The following is a 12,178-nucleotide window of genomic DNA, read 5'->3' on the forward strand; positions in this document are numbered from 1 at the left end:
GAACCCCGCCTTTCGCCCGTAGTCAGCTGGGATAGGATCCAGCTCGCCTGCGACCCTGTAGAACAGGATAAAGCGGCTACAGATAATGAGATTATATATATATATATCTGTGACCTTGAAAGTCCTGGAAAAAAATGCTTGGATTTCACTTCAGTAAAGTTCTCTAAACCCTGGACTTTATAAGAATTATTGAACAGTTACATGAGGATGAGTGCAGTGCATTATGGGTATTTTGCACTGTTGTGGTGCGTTGTGGGAAATGGACTGAGCGAACACTGAAGCAGACCACACTGAAGTGAGCGTCAGACTGACTTTCCTCTTTCCTGCCTCAGGAAGCTGTTCTTCTCTGATTACGGAAACGTAGCCAAGCTGGAGCGCTGCGATCTGGACGGATCCGAGCGAAGCCGGATCGTCGAACGCGGCACCGAGCAGCCCACTGTGTTGACCCTTGACCTCGTTAAGAAGCTCGTTTACTGGGCTGATGTCTACCAGGATTTTATTGCGGTCGTGGATTATGATGGTAGAAACAGACACGTGATCATTAGGGGAAATTCGGTGAGTAAAAAAAAATTCTGATTAAAAAATGTGATTATAATGAAGAATAAAGGACGATAACTCATGACTCCTCATGGAGTGCAGCGTGTGTGTGTGTACGTACACATATGAGAAATAAAAATGCAATGCCAGAGATATTTTAATGCTAAATCATACTTGAATATTTCACATGTCGGCTCGTTGATGTTTAGAGATGCACGTCCCATCATCCCAGAAGGAGAAACACACTCTCCTGTTCTAGCTCACTGATTGATGTCCAGACTGAAAGTTCTGAAACGTCAGATTGTACGTGTGCTGTCATTTTTCTTTCTTTTTTTAACATGCTGTTTTCCTGAGGGATTTACAGCGACTCGTTCTTGCTGAATCTCTCAGAGCTGTACTTGTGATTAAGCTGAAAGGTGTGAGAGTTGTGACGACCACCCAGTGCGAGCTTTCCTCTTCTCTCCGTCTCCCTCCATCTCTCGCTCTCTTTCTGTCTCTTCAGGTGTCACACCTGCATGGATTAGCACTCTTTGAAGACTTCCTGTTCGCAGCCTGTTCTGAACCCTCCAGAGGAAGTGCAGTGGACGTTTTGAGGATAAACCGTTTTAACGGCACCGACACGCGCACTCTCATCACACTTCACAGTCTGAAAGAAGTGAGAGTTTATCACAAACTCACTCAACCCACAGGTAAACACCTGATTTTATAAATAGTCCTTCCTCAAACAGGAACTCATCACGCTTTACCCAAACAGGGATCAGTCATCTCTCCATCTCCTGCTCTCCTCTGAAAATTAATTTAAAAACTGCGGTGTGCCGCTGAAGGTGATGATGTACGGGCCAAAGATCAAAACAGAAATAAAATGAAAAAGGTCAAACGTCACAAAATCTTTGTTTTAAGCTTATTATACTTTTATCTCTAACTTTTTGTTGTTCTGTAATACCATTTTAAATGTTATTCATCCTTCTTTGTTGATTATGACGGTGTATTAGGGTCACTGTAGGTAAAAACAGCAGCTGAAGGAGGAGTTCAGAGAAAAGAAAAAACTCAGACTTACTGAGATTAAAGTAGAAAATTTACAAGAAAAAATATCTCAGAATTTCCGAGATTAAGAAGTCACAAACTGACAACATCAGAATGTCTCATGATTCCCGGCTTCTGAGCTGCAGTGCATTCTGGGAAATGGAGTTGAACATTTCTTAGCACTTTATTATTTCATACTGCGTGATCGAGGAGGAAAGACTGCGTTTCCTGAAACTCTCGGCTCAGCCGTGGAGTCTGTGGAGCGATGGCATTAATGCACACGTGCAGAGTGAAGCGATCTGGTTTCATGACAGGAAGCACCATTTCTCCGAGCTTTTGCGTCTTGTAAATTTGCAACTTTTTAATTTTGGGATTTCTGAGTTTTTTTTTTTTTTCTCTCAAATTAATGACTTTATAATCTCAAAGAATATCCGAATTTCTGACTTTAATCTCAGAAATTCTGAAGTATTTTCTCGGAATATCACCCCTCCCTCAGCTCTGCGTTTTTTTTTTTTTAAACCAGATTGACCCAAATATTCCATCGTAGTGTGTTGCTTTATTTTACTACTAAATATTTCTGAGTTGTGTCATACTTTTGCGATGGAGCGGAATGTTTGACCCTCAGTGTTGTGCAGAAATGGTGTATGTAAATAAAGCACGTGTGTCTACTGTAAATATTTCAATATTGTTTAATGTCTTGACTTCAAGTATAGTTTTAACAACACACACAGTGATACAGAAATACCTGAGCTACAGGTGCATTACAGCAGCTTCCTCCTGTATAGACCCTTTTCAGTCACGTGACCTTCGTAAACGCGACCGCCATTTTGGACATGAAGTGGACTTCGGCTCGAATCAGTTTGAATGCGAGGAAGGCGAAAAACATAAAAGAAAAAGGAGCGAGATGCAGAAAACCCCTTCACTATCCAGCGACGTAGGGCATTTACAGGGCGAGCAGAGGGAGAGGGATTTGCAAAAATTGAGGTTAGCAGGCTTAGAGAACGACGTTTACCTGCTTCCACCAGGATTGTTCACTGACGTACGGAAGTACACGAAGCCCTCGTCTTTACCTGACTTCGGCCCACATGATCTGTATACCTATGTCGTTAAAAACCCATTGCCATACACATACACGCCAACGTCCGAGGTTCCGGAGCGCGCTCCGGCTTGCTCCAGGAGTGCTCCGGCCGAGGTTCCAGAGCGCGCTCCGGCTTGCTCCAGGAGTGCTCCAGCCGAGGTTCTCCTCAGATTAAGCAGCGCGCGCCGGCTTGCTCCAGGAGTGCTCCAGCCGAGGTTCCAGAGCGCGCTCCGGCTTGCTCCGGAGCAAGCCGGAGTGCACTGCTTAATTTGAGGGCAACCTCGGCCGGAGTGCGCTCCGGAACCTCAGCTGGAGTGTGCTCCGGAAGCAAGCCGGCGCGCGCTGCTTAATTTGAGGGGAACCTCGGCCGGAGTGTGCTCCGGGAGCAAGCCGGTGCGCGCTGCTTAATTTGAGGGGGAGCAAGCCGGTGCGCACTGCTTAATTTGAGGGGGAGCAAGCCGGTGCGCGCTGCTTAATTTGAGGGGGAGCAAGCCGGAGCGCGCTGCTTAATTTGAGGGGGAGCAAGCCGGTGCGCGCTGCTTAATTTGAGGGGGAGCAAGCCGGAGCGCGCTGCTTAATTTGAGGGAGAGCAAGCCGGTGCGCGCTGCTTAATTTGAGGGGGAGCAAGCCGGAGCGCGCTGCTTAATTTGAGGGAGAGCAAGCCGGAGCGCGCTGCTTAATTTGAGGGAGAGCAAGCCGGAGCGCGCTGCTTAATTTGAGGGGGAGCAAGCCGGTGCGCGCTGCTTAATTTGAGGGGGAGCAAGCCGGAGCGCGCTGCTTAATTTGAGGGAGAGCAAGCCGGAGCGCGCTGCTTAATTTGAGGGAGAGCAAGCCGGTGCGCGCTGCTTAATTTGAGGGGGAGCAAGCCGGTGCGCGCTGCTTAATTTGAGGGGGAGCAAGCCGGAGCGCGCTGCTTAATTTGAGGGGGAGCAAGCCGGTGCGCGCTGCTTAATTTGAGGGGGAGCAAGCCGGAGCGCGCTGCTTAATTTGAGGGAGAGCAAGCCGGAGCGCGCTGCTTAATTTGAGGGAGAGCAAGCCGGAGCGCGCTGCTTAATTTGAGGGAGAGCAAGCCGGAGCGCGCTGCTTAATTTGAGGGGGAGCAAGCCGGCACGCGCTGCTTAATTTGAGGGGGAGCAAGCCGGTGCGCGCTGCTTAATTTGAGGGGGAGCAAGCCGGTGCGCGCTGCTTAATTTGAGGGGGAGCAAGCCGGAGCGCGCTGCTTAATTTGAGGGGGAGCAAGCCGGTGCGCGCTGCTTAATTTGAGGGGGAGCAAGCCGGAGCGCGCTGCTTAATTTGAGGGAGAGCAAGCCGGAGCGCGCTGCTTAATTTGAGGGAGAGCAAGCCGGAGCGCGCTGCTTAATTTGAGGGAGAGCAAGCCGGAGCGCGCTGCTTAATTTGAGGGGGAGCAAGCCGGTGCGCGCTGCTTAATTTGAGGGGGAGCAAGCCGGAGCGCGCTGCTTAATTTGAGGGAGAGCAAGCCGGAGCGCGCTGCTTAATTTGAGGGAGAGCAAGCCGGTGCGCGCTGCTTAATTTGAGGGGGAGCAAGCCGGTGCGCGCTGCTTAATTTGAGGGGGAGCAAGCCGGAGCGCGCTGCTTAATTTGAGGGGGAGCAAGCCGGTGCGCGCTGCTTAATTTGAGGGGGAGCAAGCCGGAGCGCGCTGCTTAATTTGAGGGAGAGCAAGCCGGAGCGCGCTGCTTAATTTGAGGGAGAGCAAGCCGGAGCGCGCTGCTTAATTTGAGGGAGAGCAAGCCGGAGCGCGCTGCTTAATTTGAGGGGGAGCAAGCCGGCACGCGCTGCTTAATTTGAGGGGGAGCAAGCCGGTGCGCGCTGCTTAATTTGAGGGGGAGCAAGCCGGTGCGCGCTGCTTAATTTGAGGGGGAGCAAGCCGGAGCGCGCTGCTTAATTTGAGGGAGAGCAAGCCGGAGCGCGCTGCTTAATTTGAGGGGGAGCAAGCCGGTGCGCGCTGCTTAATTTGAGGGGGAGCAAGCCGGTGCGCGCTGCTTAATTTGAGGGGGAGCAAGCCGGAGCGCGCTGCTTAATTTGAGGGGGAGCAAGCCGGAGCGCGCTGCTTAATTTGAGGGGGAGCAAGCCGGAGCGCGCTCCGGAACCTCGGATGTTGGCTCCGGCAGCTATTTATACTGGATCCGGTGTAAATAGCTGCCGGATCATAATTACAGTAAACTAGTAAATACAGTAAAGGAAAAACTTGAGACTGAAAGGTTTTAACAGTCATCCAAATGACTGAACGTAAACATTGCTACAGTAACATACCAGCTACTTGCTGACATTAGCTAGTCAACAATAGCTACTGCAGAAGAACAAAGAGGTTACAATGGGTTATTTTAGCCTATTTGGTTACACACTCGCCGCCACAGAATGTTAACAGCAATGTAATGCCTTTTCTGGCTAATTTTATTCGTCTTACCTCCAACAAAGTGGTCACTACACAAGCGCTGGTATGCCGAGGGCTGCCAATCTGTTAATGGCCGCTATCCATCTTCTCCATCGGGATCCGATAAAATGATAACCCTTGCCTTGTTTGTTGATGGTTACTACATCCAGGTGCACAACAATATAGTGGCATGATGGAAGTCTTGCTGAAAGTAAAAACTTTCTTTGCTGCCGTTCCTCAATGCTGGCTGTGGTAAACTACTGGTAGTACACGTCCAAAATGGCGGCCGCGTTTGTCGTGACGTCACGTGAAAAGGGTCCATAGGTGTCTAACACGTGCGCGCGTGTGCGTGCGTGTGTGTGTGTGTGTGTGTGTGTGTGTGTGTGTAAACAGCATCCTGATTCCTCTTCATTCTCTCTTTCAGTGAAAACACACGCGTGTGAGGCAGATCAACACGGCAGGAGAGGAGGATGTGCACACATGTGTCTCCTGGGAGACGGATATAAATCACGTGTGTGTCGCTGTCGCACCGGATACCTGCTCATGGATGATGCAATGTCCTGCAGAAGTAAGTGTGTGTCTCTGTACGTGCACCTGTACCCCCCCCCACACACACACTTTTCAGCGTTATCTTTATCTTCTACTATTTTTCTTTCTGTCTCCAGCTTTCTGTCTGTTTGTCTGTCTTGTGCCATCTCTCTCTCTCTCTCTCTCTCTCTCTCTCTCATTCTCCTGGTCTCATTATGTCTCTTTCTGTCTTATGCAAATTATGCAACACACAAACACACAATCTGCCTTCTGTCATGATGATTTCTTCCTGCTGAAGTGAACACAGAGTTCCCTATATTGTCCTACTTCAGCTATTCTTTTCTCTCTCACACACACACACACACACACACACACACAGTCTCACAAACTTTCTGGAGATTGTTTCCGTTGTAGTTGCTCAGTTTGTTTGCTCCTGATGATGATGATGATGATGATGCTCTCGTGTTGTCAGAGGCGCAGGACGAGCCATTCGTGATGTACAGTAAAGGTCGTCCCGGGGTCATCCGCAGTTTCGGGATTGACGGGAAGTCACGTGACGAGCGGATGATTCTGATCGAAGGATTAGCAAACCCACGTGTCCTGGACTTCCACGCTGTAAACGACTACGTGTATTTTGCCGACGCGACCGACTTCCTGATTGGACGACAGAAGCTGGACGGGACCGGACGGGAAACTGTCATTAAAGATGGTGAGCTAATTATTTAAAACGGCCTGATGTGCTTCACTGCATGATAAAATTAGACTTTCAGGAAATTAGAAAATTAAAGTGCCATCTTGCCTGCATCACGTCAGCTGATCTGTAAAAATGATGTGAAATCAGTTGTAAAAATTATAATTCTTAAAATTCTGATATGTGATATACACTATATAATGTATATGTGCTGGTGTAGTTACAGCCTCTGTCTTTGTTCTCTGTTTATCTGTAAAAAGGATTTAAACTTTATTTAAAAAAAGGTATAATGTAACTTTGTTTATTTCCATTAATCAGCTTTTATTCTTATTATACTTCTGATCTCATAAAAGTAGATTGTTTTACTGAAATATTATTCAAACTTGGCAGAGCAAACCTTTTAACTTTGACCTAGAAATTAAAGCCAACAACTAAACTTTATTATTATTATTATTATTATTATTATTATTATTATCGCAGTGAAAATATTAGTGCCTCATTAAGCAGCGTATGAAAAATAAACAGAGCTTCAGATTTTGAAATGATAAATCTGCTGTGTAGGCATCATTAAGCTGGAAATGAAAAATACAATGGCTTTAGAAATTATTTTCAGCATTTAATTTGATGGTGAGTAATATGTTTAAAATAATTGGTTGCCGTATTGAGTTTGCTTTGTCATACGGTGTGACTGAGAATCCTGTGAACTTCACCTGCCTGAGAGGAACCTGAGGAACTCATCTGTCTGTGTCCTGTTTCTGTGTAATGCACAGGTGCAGGGTGTGTGTGTGTGTGTGTGTGTGTGTGTTTGGGATGTTCCAGTAATGGGAGCCGGCACACTCTGGGTCGACCCCCAGGCTGGAAAATCTATAATCGTATTCCAGAGAAACAGGGCTACGATATAAAAACATGACACTTCACAAAGTGCAGGACGAGTAGAAACAGAAACCACTGAGAACGTTTAATGAGAACAGGAAGTTTTGACCAAATATGTGCACACAGAATAGGTGTAACCAGTCATTTAATAAGAACAGGAAGCTGTGACCATAAAAGGAATGTGTAAGACAGGGGTTCTTTGGGTAATGATCATATTGTAAGGGTCCCTGATGAGAGGAGCAGACACTGCAGCGTCTCATCTCCGCTGTTCCACCCAACCTCGAGCCCTCGGCACGTCAGGAACTCCTCGCTAACGGGTGGACTGTGGTTTTACTCAGGCTGTGTTTAATGTAAATCTCTTCCTGAGTGTAAAAGTCCATAGTTCTTCTCAAAAAGTCCCCAGAACAGTGTGGTCCCAAAACTCCTTATATATATGTACAGAATCAGCGTAGACCTGACTCTCTCTCTCTCTCTCTCTCTCTCTCTCTCCCTCTCTCTGTAGGTGTGTATCATATCGAGGGGATGTCTGTGGACTGGTTGGGTAATAATCTGTACTGGACGAGTTTTGGACACAGGAAGTCCATCAGCGTGATGTGTGTGGAGCGAGGGATGGAGAGCAGGAGAACTCTACTGGATGGAGGGATGTTTCACCCCAGAGCCATCGCGCTCGACCCCATTGGAGGGTAAAAACCAAAACCTTAACACACGCTGCTTTTATTTTAAAACGGTATAGAGTAAGAGCAGAGCACGCAGATCCGCAGGCGATCAGTGAAATCCCTGGTGATCTTCCTGTCCTCCTCATTCCTCTGTGTTCCTCATGTGTAGAATGTGGCCCATGCGGTGAAGTCAGTGTGTGACACGCTGCACCCGGACACGGGGGAAATTTACAATTTACTCAGTCCTCTCCATTCATTAAAGACCACTTTTCTCTGCTTAAGGATAAATGAGTCTGATTCTCCGTCTGCTGGTGACAGACTTTAAGGAACAGCCTTCAGAAATCTGGCAAAGATTCAGAGGTTCAGGTCAGGAACAAAAGCAGCAAATCTCAGAAACAGTTCATATTCCACTCAGAATGAGGGGGGACAGACAGACAGGTGAGAGAGACCAAGACAGAGGGTGACTGATACCCCTTTTCCACCAGGGCTGGTTCGGGGCCAGTGCTGGTGCTGGTTCACAACTCGTTCAACTTGCGAGCCAGATGAGAACCAGTTTGCTTTTCCATAGCTCGCGGTGCCACGTCATTACGTCGCTGTATACGTCAGTTACGTCACTACGTTTACATAAACCTTGGCGCGAATATTGAAGCAAAAACAACACGGAAGAAGCAGCAGCAACAACAATAATAATAATAATAATAATAATGGCTGACTTTGCGTTTGTACAGCTGCTGCTTCTCGTCGCTTAAAAATGGCGATCTTTCGCGGTCTTGCTATTGTTGTTGGTCTTAACAACTCCGCCCCCCCGCTGACGTAAGCGGTTCTTTCCTCTGGCCCAGCAGAGAGTCGGTGCTAGCCTGGAACCGGTTTTTCTGGCCCCAGATCCAGTTCTTTGTCAGTGGAAACAGAAAACCCGGTTCCAAACTAAGCACTGAACCGGCCCTGGAACTGCTTTGGTGGAAAAGGGGCAAGAGAGAGATAGAGAGAGAGTAAAAAAGTGATGGATGGATATGGGGGGGACTGAAATAAAGACGGATGGAGGGAGAGACAGACGGACAGGAGAGTAAACCATCTGGACAGACAGTGTGTGCAGTACGACTCGCTCCGCTCATCTTTTCAAGCTGCACTGAAGGACAAATCCGTCTGTCTGTTCTTCTCTAAACACTCTTGTAAGTTTTTCCACACACCATTGTTTCTAGCGCTGATCCATCATCCATCGATTTGAGTGTGAAGGTTTGCTTAGCAAGCAGCATGTGCACACACACACACACACACACACACACACACACACACACACACACACACAGAGAGAGAGAGCAGTAGTTTAACCCATAACACTTATTTGTAGAGAAACTTCTTCAGAGAAACCCAGATCTGCACCGTTACATGTATTTAATATTTATGAGCTGTTCACTCACTGACTGTTTAAAGCTGCTGTAACACACGTCATAACAGACACTCACTTATCTCATGGACATTCCACAACAGCAGCTGCAGCGATAAAAAGATTTAAAAAATTACGTCATTTAGTAACAGAAATCATTGGCAAATTGCTGCAGTGTAAGAGGAATAAAACGCTTGTGGGTGTGCTGTTATGGGAAAATAATCAGCTTTAAACCACAGTGTTGATGATTTATCTGCACCCCCCCCCCCCCCCCCCCCCCCCCCGCTTTATTCCTTACTACAGCGTGCGTGTGTTAGCGGGGTGTAGCGCATGACTCCGTGTTAAATAAAGGACACCTCAATAATGAGGATCAGCTGAGGTAAACGACGCAAGTGGGGTCATTTTTAAACTGCTGATACTTTAAAAGGATGAGAGAGAGAGAGAGAGAGAGAGAGAGAGAGAAATGCATTAATAGTGTAAATTGCTGTCGTGGCTCTCTAACTGCTCTGATTAAGAGGTTTAAAATGTTTAATATCAGAGATCTGCTAACTGCTGGGATTTATACCACTATACCACACACACACACACACACACACACACACACACACACACACACACACACACACACAGAGTTTAATAAGTGTGTGTGTGTGAGACTGTGGAGTGAAATGGAAGTGTATTTATTTTGTGCTGATGGAGTGCACAGGGTGTGAAATATTTCAGTCCATTGCACTTTAAAAGTGATGTATAATAAAATACAGAACAGTTTGTGTAGCTGTGATAGATGCACTCTTTAAACCGAGCTTTAGCTTTAATATATCAGCTGTGTGTGTGTGTGTGTGTGTGTGTGTGTGTGTGTGTGTGTGTGTGTGTGTGTGTGTGTGTGTGTGAGAGTGCGAAGATTCTCCACTCCTCAGGTGATCTGATATTGAGTGACCCTTCCTGACATTCACATCCTTTTCCTGCCCTCCTTCATCCCTCCATTTCTGGGTGTCTCTTTGTCACTTCCTGTCTGAGCGAGTGTGTTAAGATGATGGATCAGTGCTTATGACTTCATGTCCTTTCTCTTCTCATCTTGTGCTGTTTGACAGCAGGAGCTGCCACTCAGAGGGACGCAGTGGGTCCATATGGAGAGGGGGAGGAGAGAGAAGGAGGGGGAGGGACGGAGGGAGGGAGGGAGAGACAGAGTTTTGAACACTGATATTCCACACCATGAAATGATCAAATCTCTGTTGGGAATAACGGAGTGAACTGAGAAAAGGTTCTTTCTTTATTTTCCTGGTGATGTTCTGCGTTTAATTGAACAGAGCTGTGATCTTAATCTAAATAAACACCGGTTGTTGCAGGGATGAGAGTTTCCCGCTTTTTCTGAGTAAAAAACGACCTTTTTATATTATGCCAAATCCGTTGAGAATGTTTTTTATTAATTTCGGGGGGTTGGGGTATGTTCCTTCATGCTGTTCAAACTTTATTAACTCCAACGATGTTTACACATTATTTGTAAGTCGCCATCTTTAATCTCGTTGAATGTGATGTAAAATTCGTGTTATCTACATTGTTATTGGTCAAAACATCGATGTCGAGACCATAATAGCCAATCAGAACAGTTTTTACAAAGACACCCACATCTGCTTTCTTTTATCAGAACTTACACATGTTCGTGAGCTGCATATCAAAAATACTTTCCTCTAATCGGCGTGTTTTCTCAAGATGTCGAATACTATTGACAAGCGGGATGAAGCGAAGGTGCGTGAAATTGATGCTGGGATAAAAAACAAGTTTAGCAAAGCGAGAGAGGAGTGTGAGAGAGCAGAAGAGAGACGGGTTAGAGCATGTAAAAACCCAGGAGGCGCTGGCTAATGAAAGAAAAAGGAAAAAAGAGAGGACTGATGAGCTTTTGGCTTTGGCCAAGAAGCCGAAGTCTAAATGATCAAATGAAAATTTGTTTCAAAAATAACTGGGAACTGTAAATAACTTTAACTGTAAAAAGTGTAAATAGACATTTTCCTTTTGAAGAAAACATACAAGTGATGTGGACAGTAAGATAAAGACAGTCCCCATAAAATACGCATTTGTTTGATTCAGTACACTGAATATATGATGATTTGAATTATAGCTGACAGTGTTTAACTGTATAACTTTAAAGTTTAAACAGACATTGTGAAGAAATCATATACAAGTAATGTGGACATTAGGAAAAGGTCAGTTTCCATAAGATATGAATGTTTTTATTTAATTCAATATATTGAATATATGAAAATGTGAATTATTAATGAAACTGTAAATAACTGAATTTTAATGGACATTTTTTAGAAAAACAAGTGATGTTGACAATGAGTAATAACCAGTCCCCATAAAATGTAGATATTATTTTGAATTAATGCAATACACAGACTGATTTTGATACAGATTGTTCTATATAATAGTGTTTTTTATTTCAGTAAGTATTAAAATAGGCATCAGGTGTTTTACGGTAATTAACTACAGCTCAGATTGCAGGAAATAGGGTGTGTAAGGTCTCATTTTGAAAAAAATTCCGGGGGGTCCCCCCTGGACCCCCCTTATTACAGATTTTCTGCTTTTTTCATCAGGACCCACTCTCATCCCTGGTTGTTGCTATGGTTACGTCTCAAGGTCCTTATTTTACTACATTATTGAAATATTCACTGCAAAAATGAGTTTAATTACCAAAAAAAAAAGCTATCTAATATTTCTCATTATGAACTCATTATATAACACATATCAGACCATTTGTCCTGTTTCTACACGTATTTACGAGTCCCGGGTCTGACTTTAAACTGTAACCAGTGGGGAGTCTCAGGTCCGGAAGGTGTTGAGTGTTGGGGAAAGAGGAGTTACCCCTTAATCACCGGCGCTCCCAGGTCGGCTCTGACCCGGAGTGGCCGCACCTGCCTGGGTTCCAGCTGTGGGTTAAATAGTGCATCACCAATAAGGTGCCGCAGCAGGGCGCTTTTCAGTGCGGTGTGGCAGATGAACCCAACAGGGTCAATGGCG

At 45.7% G+C, this 12,178-nt stretch overlaps 1 protein-coding gene across 1 annotated transcript in view; it reads left to right on the forward strand.

Moving 5' to 3' along the window:
• lrp1ba (low density lipoprotein receptor-related protein 1Ba) overlaps positions 1 to 12,178 on the forward strand; it is a 453,831-nt gene that overhangs the window by 103,561 nt on the left and 338,092 nt on the right. The window contains exons 20-24 of the mRNA XM_060911172.1: positions 333 to 555; positions 1,040 to 1,226; positions 5,456 to 5,599; positions 6,032 to 6,268; positions 7,626 to 7,806. Coding sequence (XP_060767155.1) covers positions 333 to 555; positions 1,040 to 1,226; positions 5,456 to 5,599; positions 6,032 to 6,268; positions 7,626 to 7,806 — 972 coding nt within the window. The remainder of the gene's footprint in view (positions 1 to 332; positions 556 to 1,039; positions 1,227 to 5,455; positions 5,600 to 6,031; positions 6,269 to 7,625; positions 7,807 to 12,178) is intronic.

Source organism: Neoarius graeffei, chromosome 27, assembly GCF_027579695.1.
Source record: "Neoarius graeffei isolate fNeoGra1 chromosome 27, fNeoGra1.pri, whole genome shotgun sequence".
NCBI lineage: Eukaryota > Metazoa > Chordata > Actinopteri > Siluriformes > Ariidae > Neoarius > Neoarius graeffei.